General features: G+C 41.4%; 1 protein-coding gene across 2 annotated transcripts in view; it reads right to left on the reverse strand.

Annotated features, from left to right (window-relative positions):
• LOC125903266 (collagen alpha-1(XVII) chain-like) overlaps window positions 1-20724 on the reverse strand; it is a 30845-nt gene that overhangs the window by 4584 nt on the left and 5537 nt on the right. For both annotated transcript variants that reach the window (XM_049600081.1, XM_049600080.1), the window contains 43 exons: window positions 18912-19238; window positions 18734-18790; window positions 18584-18622; window positions 18397-18447; window positions 15520-15657; window positions 14738-15190; window positions 14514-14597; window positions 14323-14406; window positions 14057-14218; window positions 12302-12391; window positions 12170-12214; window positions 11937-12083; window positions 8610-9245; window positions 8465-8509; window positions 8330-8347; window positions 8187-8213; window positions 8028-8090; window positions 7834-7938; window positions 7673-7726; window positions 6035-6070; window positions 5836-5889; window positions 5702-5737; window positions 5169-5204; window positions 5015-5077; window positions 4055-4090; window positions 3762-3830; window positions 3644-3670; window positions 3495-3530; window positions 3345-3380; window positions 3175-3255; window positions 3047-3082; window positions 2873-2953; window positions 1908-1988; window positions 1704-1754; window positions 1518-1577; window positions 1358-1426; window positions 1245-1271; window positions 1078-1137; window positions 882-968; window positions 742-780; window positions 538-645; window positions 329-448; window positions 115-225 (listed from right to left, as the gene is read on the reverse strand). In XM_049600081.1, the coding sequence (XP_049456038.1) occupies window positions 115-225; window positions 329-448; window positions 538-645; window positions 742-780; window positions 882-968; window positions 1078-1137; window positions 1245-1271; window positions 1358-1426; window positions 1518-1577; window positions 1704-1754; window positions 1908-1988; window positions 2873-2953; window positions 3047-3082; window positions 3175-3255; window positions 3345-3380; window positions 3495-3530; window positions 3644-3670; window positions 3762-3830; window positions 4055-4090; window positions 5015-5077; window positions 5169-5204; window positions 5702-5737; window positions 5836-5889; window positions 6035-6070; window positions 7673-7726; window positions 7834-7938; window positions 8028-8090; window positions 8187-8213; window positions 8330-8347; window positions 8465-8509; window positions 8610-9245; window positions 11937-12083; window positions 12170-12214; window positions 12302-12391; window positions 14057-14218; window positions 14323-14406; window positions 14514-14597; window positions 14738-15190; window positions 15520-15657; window positions 18397-18447; window positions 18584-18622; window positions 18734-18790; window positions 18912-19238 (4065 nt within the window). The remainder of the gene's footprint in view (window positions 1-114; window positions 226-328; window positions 449-537; window positions 646-741; window positions 781-881; window positions 969-1077; window positions 1138-1244; window positions 1272-1357; window positions 1427-1517; window positions 1578-1703; window positions 1755-1907; window positions 1989-2872; window positions 2954-3046; window positions 3083-3174; window positions 3256-3344; window positions 3381-3494; window positions 3531-3643; window positions 3671-3761; window positions 3831-4054; window positions 4091-5014; window positions 5078-5168; window positions 5205-5701; window positions 5738-5835; window positions 5890-6034; window positions 6071-7672; window positions 7727-7833; window positions 7939-8027; window positions 8091-8186; window positions 8214-8329; window positions 8348-8464; window positions 8510-8609; window positions 9246-11936; window positions 12084-12169; window positions 12215-12301; window positions 12392-14056; window positions 14219-14322; window positions 14407-14513; window positions 14598-14737; window positions 15191-15519; window positions 15658-18396; window positions 18448-18583; window positions 18623-18733; window positions 18791-18911; window positions 19239-20724) is intronic.

Below are 20724 nucleotides of genomic sequence, written 5' to 3' on the forward strand. Positions count from 1 at the left end.
CTCAAACTTGTTTGTTTTCACAATCAAATGAGATCATGTTGAAGAGATTATAAAGACAGTTGAGAGCTGGATGATAATGCCATTTGGCGCCGCCCAAATTTGTAATATACTCACTCTGAAGCATGGCGATGAGTCCGCTAACCGTCAAAGATCCAGAGCCAGGTCCAGGTGGACCAGGTGGTCCTGGAGGACCCTGAACACCAATGCCGAGGCTTGAGCCTGAACCTAAAATTGCACAACAGAGTTAATGGCTGCTGTCACTATGCCCCATACATACACACTCCTCATCACTGAGTAATATACAGTCTGTGGAGAAGCACAGACTTACGTTGCAGGTATGCAATGATACGAGCAGAGATGTCCTCAATAGAGCCTGAGAAGGTTCCGGGAAGTCCTGGAGGCCCAGGTGGACCTGGAGGTCCGGGGATACTAGACTGTCTGCTTCTACCTGCGTGGAAGAAATAAAACATGTTCATACTTTGTTCTGTCCTCCTGATGGCCTGTGAGTGTGAGATCTTGCTTCAGAAGAACTCTTACTCAGATAGTCAGAGATGTACTGCCGCATCTCACTGGAAGAAGAGAATGAACCAGGAGGACCGGGCGGACCAGGAGGACCAGGAGGGCCTGCAGTGACTGAGATGGCGCCTGAGGAACAATTAGATACAGTTACAAGTTACAAATTAGTTACAAATTACTGGACATTGTATATTACTGTGAAATGTAATTATAATTTTCCTCTACCTCTTGAAGAGCCGGGAATACCAGGAACTCCGGGATCACCTTAGAAATGATAAACAACAAAACGTTAATGTCATGTGATACACAGGTGCATACAGACAATAAAACACTGACAGCATCCACATGTTTCTATGTGTTGGTACCTTTAAGTCCCTGTTGTCCGGGATGTCCAGGAGGTCCAGGTGGACCTGGTGGTCCAGGGATCCCCTGTACTTCACCGTAACTCGACACTGTAAGGAAGAAATAGATATACAGTTCATCACACGTGTGCATTACGCCTTTGCGGCTCTGTGATACAACTCTAATGTGATTTTGTATGATAGGCATTTGGATGTTGACCTCTCTCAGAGGTTCCTGGTCTTCCTGGGGCACCTGGCACACCTGGCTGGCCTGTTTCACCTGAGACACACATGATAACATCACAGTTATTTATGCTGGCAAGAATCTGTTCAAAGGGAGGCTCACAACCGCCTGTATTGTATGTCTACTTAAAGAAAGACAATTACCTTGGTATCCTCTCGGTCCAGGAGAACCTAAAATAACAACAGATTTAACGTTAGAATTCAGAATTACTAAAACTAAAAGAGGGGACATTATAAGTTGTCACAAATCTGATCACCTGTTGATCCTTTAGGCCCGGCAGGCCCAGGTGGTCCTGGTGGTCCTGGTGGTCCAGTGTAATATGTTCCTGTAATGAGAGCAGCGTTGAAATGGTTTCTGTTACTGCTAAATACAAACCCACATCAAGACAGAGCACACGTTTAGATTTTGGCTCATACCAGAGCTGGATGAAAAGCCTGACTCTCCTCTGTCTCCTTTAGGTCCTTGAATTCCATAACCTAAAAGAGAAGATGATTGAAGTTTGATATATTAATGGATGATCTTCACATAACACTAAACACACCTTACGAACCACTCAACGCAGAGTCCATATTTGAAACAGTGGATTTAAAGAGCTTAAATACCTGGTTGACCTGGAGGCCCGGGTGGTCCTGGAGGTCCTTGTCTTGAATCGCCTGATGGAAACATTTTTGAATCAGTCAGTGACCCAGTTTTAAGAATATCACAAGAAAACTCTGGTCTTCTTCGATGGTGTCAAACAAATCCAACTTAATCATTACAGATGATGTGTTTGATAACGCTGCAACAGAGCGTGTTGTTTTATTTACCTGGGCGTCCAGGTGGACCTGGTGGACCAGGTGGGCCGGGTTGGCCAAAGTGTCCTGAACTTGAACTACCACTGTACTGCCCTGAAGCAGAAACAGAAACAAATGATTTTAAGCAATGAACATTATTTTGATCTGTAGAGAGCATGGATGCATAAAGAGAACTGGATCCAGCGTTGGAGGTGGAGCCCCATGGACTCTTTTGGAAGTTGCTCACTGGTGCATGTGGCCAAAAAATGTTAACTTTCCAGGTATAAAATGACCCAGATCTTCTGTGTTATTGGCTCATAAAGCTCACTGGAGACTTACGCAGCCTGGCAGCTAACTTCCAGTTTAGTGCTCAACTACCTTGAATGGGGATCAATTGATTTAATTATGCAACTCTAAAATCTGGGGCCTCTTCTAAATCTTACCAGACCAAAATGATCAATCCCAATGGTGAAAGGAGTCATTTCGCAGGGGTTGTGAGGTTAAAAGAATGTATCCACTGATTTACAAACGTCTCTTTCACAATGTGAGTCTATGGGAAAAAGTCTTGTTGAGGGGACCTGTGAGTTGTAGTTACACGGTTTGGCCACTATGTCAAATTGTCTTTAAATTCCATTGCACTTTATGGGGACCTGTTAGAGAGGGATGAACCAGACTAAAAGTGTAGAAAATTACATTATTACTTTTGCCAAATAGCGCCCACTGTGGCCACAAGATGTAATTACAGGATAACGCTAAATGCTAACATAGCAAAAACAATTTATCTTAAGAAATGTTATAAAAAATTCTGTTAATTCCAAACTATCTCAAGGTACTTTATTGATCCTGGGGGGAAATTGTTGTTTTCATTTGTAAGATGGAGATTGCACCATTTATGTTTCTCTCAGAAGTGATGCAGTCCTTGCTGTTTTCTAAAGATGAAGTTATTTCTCACCTCTAAACAATATGTCTTCAAGAAAACCATTTTAAAAAGTACTCACTCGAGCTCACAGTCTCAGACACCCTCGATGATATTCCTGCATCTCCCTGCTCTCCCTTAAATCCTCTGTCACCTTTAGCACCTGTGAAGAAAAAAATCCAGCATCTGTCAGACTCGGAGGGCAACACATCCGATCTGGAAAACTCCCTTCAGGAGCAAAGACACAATAACGTACCAGGTTGGCCAGGCAGACCAGCAGGACCAATGGGACCTGAGGAGTTAAAACAAGAAACATCAAGCTCTGGTACTACTGATACAGTTTGATCATTCAGGGCTCAGGATGCAAAGGGCGCAATGTCAGACCTGATAATCCTGGAGGTCCTGCAGGGCCGGGAGGACCAGCAGGCCCAGGTGGTCCTGGGATGCCGACGGCAGTGGAGCCAGCTGGAGGATAAATAAAGTGATGGTAAGACATCTTCTTAGACAATGTATAATATTATGTTTTAAGTATATGTTTTGTCATGATCTATTACCTGCATTGATGATTCTTCCTGGTGGACCTGTGTCACCTAAAACAGACAGACACATGCTCCGTCAGACGCACAGATTAACAGCACAAAACAGGCGGTAATGTGTAAAACATGCTTTTTTTTTCGCTGCAGACGGCATCAAGGGAGCTTTACCTTTGGGACCAGGTCGTCCTGGATTCCCTGGTATCCCTACAAGCAAGATGCAAGACGAAATATGTTTATAAGTTAAGGTAATTCATAATAAAGTGCCACAGAATTAATAATCAAACGTCATATGTGTTGTATTAATAGTCAAGTTGTACCTGGAGGTCCTGGAAGCCCAGGTGCAGCTATAGAGGGAGAGATATCATGAATGTATCTTATTATATTATCAACTAATGATGGTAATACAGCTACATTTTCATCAGAGGCTCAGTTTACCTGGATGTGAATCTCCTGGAGGCCCAGCGGGACCTCTGAGTCCAGGGGGCCCGGCAGGTCCTGTGTCACCTGAGGGCCAAAAAAATAAAAATATAACTTTTGATTTGAGGACTTGTTTGGGGAGGTTGGAAACAATGTGTGTCTGAAATACTAAATGTTCAAGAAGAGGAGGAAAAGCTTTGTTTTTAGTTTGACATTCTTGAGTTCTGTAATCACCACTTTTACATTCTTGTGCACATCAAAATAATATTTAAGCAGGTGTATCTGTAATGCTTTAATTATGAGTGTTTTACCTCTTGATCCTTTAGCTCCATCAACTCCAGACAGACCTGACGACATAAAAAGAACCAAAAACAATCCATTAATCGCTCTTAAAAACAAGCTTTTGGTGTAATAGCCATTGTCTATTGTTCCTTCAGTGAACAGTGAGAGTCTTTAGGAGCAGACTCCTCTCTGCTGCCCCCTGCTGGATCATGTTGTTTATTGATTTTTACATAAATCAACAGTAACGTTCAGAAAACGGGCTAAGATCTGATTTTAAATGCCGATTAAACTCAGGTAATGCCTTTCTCAAATGCTAGGAAAGAGCCTGTGAACATTCCTGATGTTCTTACTGCTCAGGGAAAGAAGTTAGAGGTTGTCACCTATTAATATCTTGGTGTTTGGCTCGATGAGTCCCTTTCTTTTAAACCTCAGGTTGATAATCTTGCTGCTATCGCTTCTGGATTGGGGGGATTTGTTGTACATGAATGCATCTGCACATTGTTTGCACGTGTTAGATAATGCATATCATAGTGCACTGAGATTTGTCACAAATTCCAAAGCCCTCACTCATGACTGTACGCTTTATTCCAGGGCTGGCTGGCCATCTTTGACCTTTCGTAGGCTCAGTAACTGGTATTTGTTCATTTATAAAGCAATACTGGGTAAACTCCCTTCAAATATTTGTACTTTGACTGAACAGAGCTGTGCCTGTAGCTACAGTCTCAAAATTTAGTTTTGCTGTCTGGTCCTAGTGCATGGACGGAGCAAGGAAAGAAAGCTTTTATGTCCAGTCTTTGTGCTAAGCTACGCTAAGCTAGCCGGTTGCGGGCTGTAGCTTCATATTCAGTGGAAAAATACATGAATGGTATTGATCTTCTCATCAAAGAAAGTGAATGAGCCTATTTCCCAAACTGTTAAGAAGCACGATACCACAATCTGAGTGTCTGAGAATGAAATAGTTATCTGGGTCTGGAGGTCCTGCGACTCACCCATTGATCCTTTCATTCCTCTCTCTCCAGCCGGCCCTTGCAGACCTGGTATACCAGGATCACCTGAGGAGAGGGGCAACTGGATTAGGAAACAGCACAGAGTACACAACATGGCAAGTTGACAGCTTCAAATAATTCACAAAGCTCTACTGACCTTTGGGACCTCTGAGACCAGAGTCACCAGCTTCACCTAAAATAAACATTAACATGGTTAGAAACATAGTCTGTATTTAAAAATGGACGTTACTACCGTGATGTCACCCACTGGTTTGTGGCTGTCACCACTGGATTTTTGGAGCCAAAAGTGACCATATTTGGACAAGAGGGTGGAGCTCTTGATTTAGAGAAATACAGACTACCCAGAGCGTTTTTTTCCCCCGTGCCAGAACGATAATGGGTGTTTCCAGATCTCTTCCTCCTGCTGACACAGCGCTGTAATTTGGTACGGGAGACTAGCAGGGATTAGTCTCTATATACAGACTCTACATTCAGTGAATGTAGATTGGTTCCAAGAATGAGTGGGGATTGACTCGCTTTTGGAGCCAGCCTCAAGTGGTCATTTGAGGAACTGCAGCTTTTGAAACTTCCCCTTTGTCTTGATTTTTCAGCCCCCGACGCTGACATTTGGGTTAGAAACATTCACTGACTCCACAAATTGTACAAAAACCTGTTGTAGTTACAACCAACCTTTAGGTCCTTGAAATCCAGCAAGTCCTCTGTCACCTGCAGAGGGAGAAGAGTGACTGTGAGTAACATGAAAGTATATAAAGTAATTATGCATTTAAGTGTATTTAGCAACTGATTATAACCATGCGACCTACCTTTAGGTCCAGGAAGCCCAGGTTCACCACGGAAACCTTGAGCACCTGGTTGACCTACAACAGAACAGTTCATGTAGAACACCAGGGGTTAATTCAAGGCACTGCTTACAGTATTCTCAGATAGTAAATTTTAGATAATATTTGATTTAGCAGGAGCCACTGTGATGCTCTATGTGAATGACAACAGGGACAAACTGACCTTGTGATCCAATAAGTCCAGGAAGTCCATGTATACCTACATCATAGATTAATAATAATTATTAGAATGAAAAAACACAGTTTAACATTAAGATTAATTAAACCTTTGAGTTAATTATTTTGATTATTTTCAAAAACATACAAGAAAAAGGCAATGAGCAACTTGGCAAAAAAAAGCATCCCGCAAATTTCAAGAAAATAGTAAAATATGACAAGAAAAATAACCTGAAAAAGAAAAAGGAGAGAGGGAAAGTAACCAGAAAATGATTTAAAAATCAAAGAAAAAACACCCAGAAAAATCTATTTATATTTTTTAAAATTTTGTCACAGAAGTTTTTTTGCTATTTTTTCTGGAAATTTTCTTGTAACTTTCACTAATTTCTTGCTAAATTTTGGGTCATTTCTTGAAAAGTTGCTCGTTGCCTTTTTCTTGTGTTCTTGAAAGTAATAAATTGCTCAGGTTAAATTAATGGATTCTATATTACAGTTAAATATTTTAAGTGTAAATTGTGCTGTAATGAGAATTATCAAAAATATCTTTGAGTGTATGAGAAAAAATACATTTAGATTGTAATTTAATTTCATTTAAAATCAAAGAATATTTCATAAATATATAAATAAAGATGTGTTCTTAATACACTGAAGCCCAATAAGCATTTATATCATGTATCAGATTACTTTCAAATGTAGTCAGTTACTTTATACAAATTACATCACAACTTTTGTAATTAGTAAACTTTTGGATTACTTAAAAATCAAACAATGAAAATATTTCACTTTATACTACAACAATCCTTTGCAATGTTACTGTAATCCAATCACACATGTTTTCAGAAGTAATCTGGGCTGATTATAGTTACTTATTTTTTGTAATCCAATTATATAATACCAATGACATATTCCCAATCCTGTTTGTACAAGTTTAATTATCTTTAAAATCACAATAAAGTAGCATTTTGTGGCAGCTGTGGCTCATGAGCTAGAGCAGGGCATCCATTCATCGGATCTGTGATTCAATCCCTGGCTCCTCCAGTTCATATGTCAACATAACATATGTAACATATGTCATATGTTCATATTGGGCAGGATACTGAATCCCAAATTGATCTGAGGGCTGCGTTAGCCACCAGTGTATGAATGTGTGTGTGAATGGATGAATGTGGCATGTAGTGTTAAAGCGCTTGGAGCGGTCAGAGAGACTAGAAAGGTGCTATACAGATGAAGGTCCATTTACCTTTTGTGAGTATTTTTCTTTTCTGAAACGTGATGTTTATTGGTTTATTTAGGTTTATACACAGGACAGAGGGATGGGCTGAATGATGATAAAGCTTAGAACGACAGTTAAAAAGTTAAAGAGGGTGGATTAATGCTGTTGGTGTGAAGTCATCATCAGAACACGTGTGCTTATATGTCCCGTGATATGGCGTTTTCCAACAAGTACAAGCAGCAGGAGTTTAGTATAAAAATAGAAAGTAGAGATGTGGAGGCTTTTTTGACTCTATGCTGCCACCTGGTGCTGCTTGTGGTTCATACACCATGAAGCAATAAACTGATACAGATGCACCTTTTGTCCGCAAGTAGGACCCATGATATTTTGATGTTATAACACAACTTGAATGTTTTTGTTCAGTGACCTCACCCTTTGGTCCAGACGGGCCGGGAGGTCCCACGGGTCCTGGCTCTCCGGAAGAACCTGCATAAACCAAACACTTGAGATCCTGCAGTGACACAGTCAGGAATAACTAGGTGTTATCTGTATCATTAACAAACACTAAGTCATGTTTCTGCTGGGAGCCATACCTTTGTCACCTTTCGGTCCAAAGCCTGGAGGTCCTGCCTCACCTCTGGGGCCGGGCGGGCCCTCGCGACCTCTGATACCTGGCGCCCCGTCCAGTCCATGATCACCTGATCAGACATTTTACATACAGGTTAAAAAAAACCTCACTGTTAATTAGCGAGGCATCGTGTAGTTTGACCTGAAGAGCTGTCTGTACCTTGGCTTCCTTTCTGTCCTTTTGGACCCTCAGGGCCTGGTTGTCCAATCGGACCTGGAGTGCCTGAGGTCAAAGGTCACAGTCAGCAGAATTACACTATGATGCCCCAAAATAGTCTTAGAAAATGACTCAATGAAAAAATTAGTCTTCATTCCTTACCTGGAATCCCAGGGAAACCTGAATCTCCTGTGATGAGTGAAACATATATTTGGTTATGATGCAGTAGAAAAAAAAAATAAAGAAATAAAACAGAATTACAGCTGAAAAATGTGAAGATTTCAGTGAGTGATTTTCATCCTGACCTTTAGCTCCAGTGTCCCCTAAAAATATTAAAAACGGAAACAAAAATGAGCATTAATTCAACAAGACTCATGTTGATTGATTTTAAAAAAGAGTATATGTTTGGATTTTATGAAATAAATGTATTTGAATTTCACCTTTAGGTCCAGGCAGTCCTCTCTGCGCTGACGATGCTAGCAAAGCTGAGACAGAAAACAACAGCTCAATGAACATTAGTTCAGGGTGTGTGTGTGTGTGTGTGTGTGTGTGTGTGTGTGTGTATTCATGTAGTATGATCAGTACCTTGGTATGACTCTGAATGCATTTCAGCTCTTAACATTCGCTGGATCATCAACTGAAGAGCAGCAGCGCTCATGTGTCCTCCACTGATCCCGTAGCCATCACTACTGCTGAAGAGTACTGAAGAGTCGCTGCCTTCGACGACACCGCCACCAAAACCGGTACTAGTACGACCACCACTAGTGCTACCATGGCTTGTGCCGGCACTTCCAGCTCTGGCCCCAGTGGACCCAGTGGACCCACCGGCCCCACCGCCAGCAACAGCACCACTAGCCCCACTGGCCCCACTGGTCCCACTGGCCCCACTGGCCCCACCGCCAGCAGCAGCAGCGGTCGCAAGGCTGACGTCAACTTCGTTTCTATCACTGGTGCCACCGCCAGCAACAATGACTCGTGTTTTGGAGCTTGAGCCTCCACCTCCGCCGTTTAGGAGTAGCGTGTTGTCAGTGTGGGAGGTACCTCCACCTCCACCTCCACCTGCACCTGCACCTGCAACTGCACCTGCACCTGCACCTCCAGCGACGCCATAGCCGTTGATGTCATTGGAAGTACCTGACAGCCGGCTGGTACGAGCAGCAGTGACTGAGGACTCGGCCTCCAGTGTGGCCACACGATTCTTCAGCTTTCTCACGTCCTCAGCTGAAAAAGGAACGCCCAAATTTAGTAAAATGAACTTACAAGGAGAAACACGTTTAGGCAGTGATAGAAATGATTCTCGATCTGAAATTTGACAAAATACAGATTGAGAATCATTTCATAATCAATACCAGTTTTCCACAGTTTATAAACCTATCTATATCTCTAACTTATTTTACTGTTTTTAACCTTATTTCATTGATAATGTGATGATTGGTAATTATTCATCTTTATGTAAAGCACTTTGTGTTGCATTTATCCATACAACTGTGCATAGAAATAAAGGTTATTATCATTATCATTATTAAGACAGTGTTGCATTCATAAACTAAACCCTTGCTAGGGAAGTCGCTGATCTAAACGACTGCACCTGAATGCACCGTTCTGACTGACTTTTGAATCAGCTAAATTTAGAAAATAACAATACAAACAAATATTTTGTATACAGCCCACAGTAAACATTGTACTCAATAATACAAATAATAACAATTTATCTATAAAGAAGACAAAACAAGGCGAAGATTGTAGCCCTTCCAATCAAAACAGAAAAAGACATCTGTCCCCGAAACAGCTCTATCTTGAAGGTCCAGTGTGTGGGATGTAGTGGCATCTAGTGGTGAGGTTGCAGAACTGACACTTCACCCATTTACCCAGCGTGTAGGAGAACTAAGGTGGCTGACTCGAACCTGCGAATAACCCTATCTAGAGCCACTGCTGGGTTTGTCCCTTCTGGGCTACTGTAGAACAACATGGAGGATTCTGTGGAGGAGGATCCACTCTGTATGTAGACATGAACGGCTCATTCTCATTTTTAAGTTTTTATAAACTAATGAAAACATAGTTGTAAATGTAATATAGCATTTCCTACTAATAGATGCTCCTAAATCCTCCACACTGGACCTTTAATATTAAAAATATAATACATAGTGAGCTCATCTGTTGATTGTAGATTGTGGTGCATATTTATGTAGGATTTTTTTTTTTTTTTTTTTTTTTAGAATTACTTATTCATACATTTTTATATCATTACTTTATGTAGTTATTGTGTTATTTCCCCTCGTGTATGTACATATATTTGATTTATTACCAGTGTGTAAGTTAATGCACACACTGAATTATAGTCCTCTGTGCAGCTGTTTCTGCAGTTCAGTAGCTGCTAACCTTTTCCCACTACAAACTGCCAAAATCTCATTAGCAAAAGCCAAACTGTCAAAATAAAAGAGCAAATCTCAACTGTCTGATCACTCAACAAACTGTACTGGAAAGGAAATAAATAAGAGTATGACACTTGGTACAACAGTCCAACAGGACGTGTGTGTGGGCTACAACTTTAGTCCCAGTTTTAAGCTATATTTTTAAACATTTTGGCATATCGGAAGCATTAAAAGTATGCTGAACTAGCAATTAGCAGTCCCTCTTTGCAATGCATTCATTGATGTACACACAACAATCACTGAGTCACTATAATACTGAAGAGAACTTAAAAATGTGTTGATTTTCAAGCAAGTTCTGTCCTAGTGCCTCATGTTTGTTTTCAGTCTCTGTCTCTGCTGGGTGTGGCCTCCTGGTTCCCTCCTCCTGCCAATTCCTCCTGAGTGCCAGCAGCTGCTGAACCTGAACCTGCACACCTGAACCTCATCTACAATCCACTGCAGTATAAAACCCAGCTCAGATCTCCAGACTCTGCTAGATCGCTCAGTCGCCACCGTGGTACAGATGTCGGGGCCAACGTCTAGTTTTTTGACACTTTGTCTTTTTGTTCTTTTGGACATCTATTCCCACTCTGTGAATCTCTGCCTGCTTCAACCAAAACCCACCACATCCAGCCTTGTTCTCGTCTTCTGCCTCCAGATTTGGACTGCTCTGCCTTTAGCTAATCTGCCTGCTCTGCTTTGCCACTCCCTGCCCACTTCAGCCATCATTCCAGTTCAGCTCCATTTTTTTCAAACTACAATAAACTACTGTTAACCATCCCGTTTGCTGGATGTGTTTGCATTTTGGGTCCTAAATTGAACGGCCAAAACAAGTGTCTCTTTCTCTGTTTTCTAAGTGGATTCTCAGAAGTTGGAAGTTGGAAGTTGGAAGTGTGGTGTTAGTGTATGTCACTGAAAAGGACCAAAAAAAACTTCAGGATGCACCTTTAACCTACCACAGAGTGCAGCTGAACATTGTGTCCTACACACACTAAATATACTGTATGTACTGTACAGGATCAGATTATCTGTAACGGCTCAACAGGTTTTGATTTGCACAAGCTTGCATGCAAGTTGCAGATGTTATTCCAGGCTCTCTTTTTATCACATTTTTATCAGGATAAATCCACATTAACAGCTCTGCTGCTGCTGCAGCAAAACAAACTGGAGTCTCTGATGTCATCAAGCAACAATTTCTGGAGCTGCTCCACTGACAATGAAAGCCAGACCGACTTCATGGCGGCGGGACAGTACCCACAGATCAAATTTCCAGGGAGAGGATTACATTTACGGTCTCACAGCTCTTAGCAGCGCTGTGAAATAATGCTCACTAGCCTGTAAAAGCTGAAACACACAGTTTATTGGTTCAAAAACAGTCACTCCCAGGCGTTTTGCTGCAGAGCAGCTCCGGAGAGAATCCCATGACTCCTAAGGTTTTATCTTCAGGGACACTTTTATTGTTCCCTGTTAAACCTCATTATGTGGTATAAGTCAGCCTTACCCAGTGCAATGAGCCCAAACAGGAGTCCCAGCAGGAGTAGGGAGAGGAGGAGGAGACCCAGCAGCCATTTCCACCAGGAGCAACAGGAGTCGGAGCAGCAGCAAAATCCTCCACCTCCTCCAAAGATGCCGCTGTCCCTGTGAATCTCTGCAGGCGGAGAGGACAGAGTCAAACCCTAACTTCCAAACACTTTAATACTCATAATTAATCAACAAACATGCAATAAAAAATACCTGCATAGGTGGCTTTGTCTTTCATTACAACTCCAGATGATCCATCTGATGAAGCAATAAATAAACATCACTTATTTACTTTTATAATCAACATACTTTTGGTTATTAGAGATGTTTTTAATGAGCACTCACAAGAGTTGGCTGTCTCTGTCTTCAGTTGTGCCGGCTCACTGTAACTTGAAATGAGCTTCTCTTTCTTTATTGAATCTCCTGATAGTGAGCCTGTAAGATAACAAATACTTTTTTAAAACTCTAGTTTTATTGTATTTAACAAGCAGAACCAGGAAACACAGCTCTTTAACAACAAGACAACACAATAATCAACATAGGACAGATGATACATGTGATACAACACGACAGAGAAAGGGCTTTAACCTATAAAGACAAAAATAAGCAAGCAAATATCCTCAATTTATAGAAAGAAGATGAAAAAAATAGTAAGCAGCAGAATTTCTGTCCCCAACACTCGAGGGTAAACAAATAAATACTGCTACAGGCAGCCTCGCCACAGGGTGGGGGCGACTAGCTAAGTCAAAAAGCCTCACCAGAAATCAGAAACACATTTCAACTTGTCATCCGACACCCAGCCCCCCGCGGTTATTGTGAAAATGAGCCTGACTGGCTGAGTCAGAGTGCCTCACCAAAAATCAGGGGTTAAGACAAGGAAAAGTCAGGGTACAGAGGAAATGAGAAAACAAAAGGATCAGACAGGTAATGGCCGAATTTCTGGCCCCTTAAAAAGTGTTCAAAGCACCAGGTGTGAGGCGAAGGTGAGGAGTGAGGCAGACTCAAATAGAACTTGCTATGGCTGGCTCAGTTTACAAGCCAGAGTGAAGATAGTGGAATAAAGGCTGAGGGTGGGTGACGGATGACGTTCCAATTTGGAAAATTTTGTCTCCATGTCCATAATTCCATGAGGCTGGCCTGGATAGTACTTCAGTTCCTGATCTGGTTAAAATCATCTGTGAAAGCTAGAAACACTGAACTGTAAATTCAAATTCAGTTCAGGTTGTTCTGGCTTCTTAAGAAAAAGAAATGTTGGGTCAACGTTGAGATATTTTAATGGGATCACATCCATGAACAGCCTCCAAGTGACCAGAAACCAGTGTCAGTTTAAACAGAATAGTTGTATTGGGGTCCAGAAAAGTTGAAAAATCCTACTAAAGGGTCAGTTCAGATGTTGTGAAGTGGGGTTGTATGAGGTACATATTGTCAGTATATTACCTACAGCCAGCATGCCTCCGATTTGGAAAAGCAGGCTGGAGTACTACCAATGGGGGCAGCAGCAAAACCTATTTTAGCCACCTAAAATATCAACATCACTTTAAGTGTACACTATATTTAGAATATTTTCACAACTTTACACAGCTGCCAGATGGCTATTTTTGATGGGGAACTGAAGCCGTTACATCGCTCTCTTCAAAGCCAGACTCCATTGAAGAAAGCAGTAATTTAACTTAGCTGAACACAGGAGCTGTTGTTCCAACACAGCCAAACCAGTTAGTTCGTTTGTGTTATTGTGTGACTTTGGCGTTTAAAAGGAATAGTTCGGATTCACCAACGTCACATGAGACCAGAAACTCCTGTGTTCTGCAAGTTATAATTACTGTATGTTTTCAATGGAGTCTGGTGGCCTTTGACGAGAGCATGGATGGGGAACGTTTTTTAGGTGGCTAAAATACATTTTGCTGCCGCCCCCATCCACAGCAGTACATTGTTTAGCTTCTGTGTCTGTATTCCTGCCTGCTTCTCCAAACTGGGACTATCTCAACCAACGTGCTGTAGGTAATACGTACAACCCTACTTCAAAAGATCCAAACTATCCCTTTAATGTGAGAGAGAAAATTCAGAGTTTGTCCAGAAGGGGGCAGTACTCAGCAGACTCACCTCCTCCACCACCTATCTGCATGCTGCCAGTGCTGGTGAACTGCTTCCCGCTGTCTTTGGACAAAATGAACATTTCTGTGTCCCTCTTCACTGGAGCGTTCTCTTTATCAGAGATCAGGAACTTTTCTCTCTTAAAGGAATCATCAGGTTGGGATCTAGTGGCTGACGACGACAAAGAAAAGACAGTTGTAAATCATTTAAATTTGAGCACTGTTTTTGACTGTGATCACTTTTTAGGAGATTAAATAAATATGTTGTGGACTCACTTGTTACTTGTTGAGTGGTGATGAGACCGAGACCACCACCACCACCACCACCACCAGTTGACAAATTCTTCTGAACGCCATAACCTGCAAATACAAACACACACAGATGAACATGCAAGTAAAAAATGTGCTATTTTCTTTTATTGTAAAGTGCAAATATGTCACAGTGTTGAGGGAGCATGCTGTCGTACCTCCTAGGTTGGCATTTATGTTGCCTCCACTGGTGGTGAGCACTGTGGGAGAGGTGGGAGCCAGATTATTCTGGAAGCCGTAAACTGTAAACAGAGATACAGGGTTTGATTTAGTTAAATAACATACATAATAATCATCATAAAACAGCACACAAAGATGTGACACACTTGACCAAATATTGAGAAAAAATTGCAGGTGACGTTCAAGGGGCGTTCGGTCTCACCTGACAGGGACGAGGGTGAGGTGAGGCCCACAGGCGAGGTTCCCCCCGACATGTTGTTGGTGCTGACCTGGTATGAGTAGCTGCTGGTGTTGCCAGCGACCACCGTGGTGTTGGCGGAGGGCAGCGTGGAGGTGGACCAGGAGAAGGTAGGCAGTGTGGCGTCCAGCGTGTCGTACTGGCCTGTTCGCATGCTGGTGTCATACTGTCCTGATTTCACAGTGACGTCATAATGTCCTGACTTCACACTAGTATCATACTGTCCTGATTTCAGACCCATATCGTACTGGCTTGACTTCAATCCAGTATCATATTGGCCTGACTTCAGAGTGACATCATACTGGCCGGATTTTACGCCAGTATCATACTGTCCTGATGTCAGAGCAGTGTCATACAGGCCGGATGTGTCAATGGTGTGGAACCCGCTCAGCGCACCAGAGCCAAATGAAGTCGAACCTGCAAGAGCGAAAAATAATAACTTGTTGATATTTTGTAGGTCGCTTAAAATAAGAAAGGAGGCGTCATTTTAATCATGCAACAAGGAAGAAGTCTTTCAGGAGTCTAAAAATACTGTAACCGTGATAAGTGTTGACGTCTGGGTTCAAAAAGGATTTATCTTTCAGAAAACCAGCTGTGCATCTGGAATGTAGGCTAATGCTATGCTAATACATGAGGGGCACAAACTGAGACCATTTTAACCCACATACCTTAGAGAGGGAGACAAGGTGTCTGTGCATGTGAAGTATGTGTGTGAGTGTGTGTGTGGCTGTGGTAAGGGTATATACCCGTCTGGGAGGTCACAGAGATGGTCTTGGTTTCCACGCTGGCCTTTTTAGGGACAGGCAGGGTGACCGAGGTGCGAGTGGGGCTCACGCTGTTGGAGCGTCCCTTCAGCAGCTTCTTCACGTCATCCAGCTCCGTCCCTGCGACGCCACAAACAATGCTCAACAAATGTAATAATGCAATATCTCAGTCAGTGTCAGTGTTGGAGTGCACACTTACTGAAGTACTGCACTTACGTAAAATTGAGGTATTTCATGGTACTTTAACTCCACTAAATTTTAATGAAAAGTAAGGTACTTTTTATTCACTAACACTTACTGGACAGCCATACTGCCCTGTAGACAGAGCGCTGTATCTACAGAAACAGCCATTTTGTAAGCTGATTATTTAGCCCCCCCAAAAATAATTGTCTAAACAACCCAAAAATACAAATATGCTACTTCACTTTGCCTTCAATAAGCTTCAGGGAACATGAATGTGAAAACTTAACCCAGATTGTTGGAGAAATAATTCTGATTATTTTAATGTATACGAGTACTATTAATATTTATATTGAAATAAATGTAATACATAAATTAAAAATTGAATAGGCTCCATTATTAGTGTGTGGTTTAAAGATAGCTTACACATGGGATCTGCTAAGCTAGTTAGCTTTAGCTGGAGTGTCGTTTTTTTTTTCTCCATCATGATTGGCTTTAGCTACTGCCTCATTTAGTCAGTATTGTAATGTAATGAAGTAACAATACTTTGTTACAGTACTTAAGTATTTTTTGGGAGTATCCATACTTTACTTGAGTTTTTTCATTTTTGTAAACCGTCACTTTTGCTCCACTACATTTGTGTCTCAGTTACTTACTACAGAACAGGAAAGGAAGGGAGGAACGGACAACTTGATGAATTTGAGGAAAGGACAACTGGATAATTGGTCTTTAAATCTTTTACCCTCTGAAGAAGACCTTAGTTTACAGGGTAATGTACACTCCATTTTTAAGGTGGTGTACATGTTAAGAAGAAATACATTTTACAATCCTCAGGATTCTGACCGTTTGCTTTTTATTGCCAGCATTTACTTACTTCCAATACTACAGTAAATATCAGATACTGTAAATCTTTTATTCAAGTAATATTCTAATAGGGGATTTTATCTTCTACCAAAGTCAATTCCTGTTAAGATATCTGTACTTTTAAACTCAAGTATGGCTCTGAGGTACTTCATCCACCACTGCATTTAGTTATGTGAAATAAGTAACCGAGTAACAAAAATGCCAACTGAACGGCTAAATCTGTTATTTTGTTTTGTCATTTTGTTTGTTTCCTATTTTATTTTGTTACTTATATCTCTTCTCATTTCAGATCACTTCACTTTCTGCCATTGTATTTTCAGTTTTGATTGTCTGATTAATTTCACCTGTCCCTCACTCCTCACTAGTCCTGCAGTCTGCTCACCTGTTGTCACTTCCCCAATCAGTGTCTCCCTACTACTTATACCTGCCCAGTTCCTTTGCTCTTTGTCAGTACGTCTTCATTTTTGGTTTGGCGTTTTGTCACCTGCTTTCGAAACGAACCAAATTCCTCCAGCTGCCTCCATTTGGCTCCAAGCCTGCTACTATTTATTTAGCTTTAATTTTAGCTAAGGCTAGCCACGGCTATCTCTTCTGAGCATGACAGAGGGTGCAGCAATGAATAATAAACACCTAAAATCTAAATATACAACAATATGACACTCTCTTTACTGAAGTAAAAAGTTTGAATTCAAGACTTTTACTTTTGGCACTGTCGCCAGTGGTGGAAGAAGTACTGAGAATTTTACTTGGATATATAGAACATTAAAAGTCCTACATTCATAAATTTACTCATGTACAAATATAAAAGCAGGAGCAAAAAATGTAGGCCTACTTCAATCATAAAATTAAAGATAGAAAGGCAGCTGTCAGCATGTTATAGCAACAGTATTTGATTTATGGATTATCATTACGAATGTACTGTGTTTAATACTGTAGCTGGTGGACGTGGGACTAATTTTACTTCTTTATATACGCCTGCTTAGTTTGATCTGTAACAATGCATGAATACAATGTGTAAAATATGTCATACTAATGTGGTGGAGTAAAAAGTAGCCAGCAATTCTTAAATAATACCCCCTAAAACATAGTAGGCTATCAGTAAGTAGCATAAAATGGGATGTACAAGTACCCAAAAAATGTATTCAAGGACAGTACTTAAGTAAAAGTCATTAATTACACTCCATATTGTTGGATTGCTATTTCTACTCAAATAAAATCACTAAATAGTTCTTCCATCACGGTTGAGAGGGGGTGAAGTAGGGTTAAGGTGGCACAGAGTGACTAACTGGTAAAAAATGGGGATTAAATATTATGCACTTTATTCACCAGGGGGAGCAATCACCGTCGGTTAAACTCTGACTCTCTGCTGCTCTGCCCCAAACGGGTGGTGCTGCAAACAGTGACTCATGTGTGCCATTGTTGCCACCACAAACATGCCCCTTCACTTCTTCCCCACATGCACACAATGCAAACACAAACCCATGAGCGTCATTGTTTAAATCTTGCGCTTTTCTTTCTGCTGACGCATGCACCTTTTGTCTGGGGGAACTGCACATGTGTTACTAATTGTGAAAAGTTAAACATCCACGTGAGAGGTGGTGGAAGAGGAGTGACTTATGCTGAGCCAAAGTATTTGACAGCAGCGTAACTCAAAAAAAAAAAGAAACACACTGCACTAAAGTAACCCTGCTGTAAAAATGTTCCACGATCCATGTGGTTCTCTGAATGAACACACTCAAATAAAGATGCTTTGTTGCTTTATGAGGACTTGCATAACCAGCAGCGAACGGATCAGTGTGTCTCAAGTGGTCTTACATCTGCCGGCCGTGGGAGAGGCACTTTGTAATCTGGCTCTGATCTCGCTCTCTGGAAAAAAGCACACACAAACACACACAATGGACACAGGAATCCTGGTTTAATAAAAAAGTAAGCCAGGACAATTCAGAGTCAGATGGTGCAGAAATAATGAAGGGAGGAAGGGAGAGAAAGAAGTAGTGAATACCTCTGCTCTCGCTCCGCCCTCTTGTGGTACCGCTGGAGCCTGGAGAGAAAACATAAATACACACACACAGACACATCATGAGGATAAAGCTGGAATAACATTGTGTAATCAGAAAGTATATAATCCAGTATAACCGCCACTCTCACTCACAATAGACTCCATAATCTTTGCGTGTAAACTCAGGAGAGGAATTAGCACTGGAACTTCCTATAAAAGGAAACACAATGGCAGCAGATTTATTAACAACACCCTCCTGCACAACAGTTTCCTCCACTTCTCAAACTTGTGTTTCAGACACTCCTGATGCCAACTTGTTTCATGACCTCACCGTCGTAGCCTCCTGAGCGGCTCGTTATGATCTTTCTCTCCCGGAAACCTGGCGACAGGCCTCCTGATGAGCCAGCAGTCTGCCCCCTCCTGGCACCACCCGACGAGCTGGACCTGACCTTTGTCACGGAGCTCACGAGATAACTGCCGCCACCTCTGCCTCCTCCTCCTCCACCGCCACCTCCTCCTCCTCCAACGCCACCTCCGCTGCTTCCATACCCCTCCAGGTCTAGGAAGATCCCCCCTCCATCACCTCCTCCTGAGGAGTCTCCTCCAAGGTACACACCCGAGGAGGAGCTGTAGCTGCCAGTGTTTACACCTACAGAGGCTGGAGGGACGATGCGTAAAAGTTATTTTTGATTTATTGCAAGAGGATCAGCTCTAAACAAACATGAATATCCCTGAGTCATGTGAGGCTGAACTGGACGTACTTCTACTTATTTTAGTTGGGATGAGTGTTTCCATGTCATGCTACTTTATACCTCTATAAACTCCACCACATCTAAGAGGGAAAGTATGTAGCTTTTACTGCACGACATCCATGTGACAGCTGTTACTTCACTAATATTTTTCATACATAACAAAACATATGAAAAGAGAATGATGATGATGCAATTAAACTAACCAACAGTATACAAAGTACTTAAAATCAGTGGTAACACCTCATAGGTCACAGTATTTCCTAATAATTTTCAAGGAATTTCCTGGAAACAAAATTTAGTAGACAGTTATTTGTGTTGAATTAGCTGCCTCGGTTTATAAATAGTTATTGTTGTGCAGAGGGATTAACATAAGAGATATTAATGACTGTAAACACACACAGTGAGAGTGGTGTTTCTGCAAACCGTGAATAGGGTGTCTACAGATATAACCAAGTTAAAAGCCTTTTTGAGACCTTTTTAAAACCACCTTGTGTCAAATTTAAGACCAAACTTGCACTGGAAATATACATTATTTATATAGGCTATGTGTGTGTACTGTAAGTGTGTAAGTACTCTTTCCAAGTACACACACTGATGTCAGTTCAAAATGACCAGTAAGGGAAAATGACAACAATTGAGTGAGTTTAAGTCTGTGTTTTTAATGTAAATACAAAATCTCATCTCTGTCATAAATGCTATTTATTATTGTAATTCTTCAGTCTGTCTAATGATCATAAACAGTCATTGGGTCTGTCAGGCTGGAGACATTTTCACGGTAATGTGGCTGAAAGTATTTCAGACCAGTCGAATCTGAATTTAAGACAATTTAAAACTTTTTAAGGCCTTACTGCATATTAAGAATACTTCATTTAAGACACGTTAAGACTCTTTAAGGAGCTGTAGACACCCTGGGATATGTTACATTTGCACGTTCCATATGTATGATATCATTTCTAAAGTGATGTAGTATATGAGCATTGTCAACTAGAGGTGAGGGGATGGTGGGTGATGTGTCACCTGGGCAGGACACCTTCCAAGCTGCAGACTACTGTTCAAGACCAACAAATAACACCACAGGTTGTGATTTAGCAAGTTATCGCTGTGTTTCTTTCCAGTGGCTTTTTAGCCATCAAACGTGGGTGTTTTTTCAAAGTTTTCCAGCGGGGATAGAACCACGAAAAAGCGGCTGTTTTTTAGCGAGACATTGGAGACCTTTTCCTGACCATAGGCAAGTGGTTTTTGGGCCTAAACCTAACCACACATTCACCACATTTAGTGTATCCGCTGCACAATAACATACAAATGTAACATTTCCATGGCTTGTAGAAACATACAAAGCCAACTTTTTCTAGCTAACTTTACTCTTCATACATGTTGTACTTTTTGCTACCT

This window comes from Epinephelus fuscoguttatus, linkage group LG16 (assembly GCF_011397635.1).
Source record: "Epinephelus fuscoguttatus linkage group LG16, E.fuscoguttatus.final_Chr_v1".
Classification (NCBI taxonomy): domain Eukaryota; kingdom Metazoa; phylum Chordata; class Actinopteri; order Perciformes; family Serranidae; genus Epinephelus; species Epinephelus fuscoguttatus.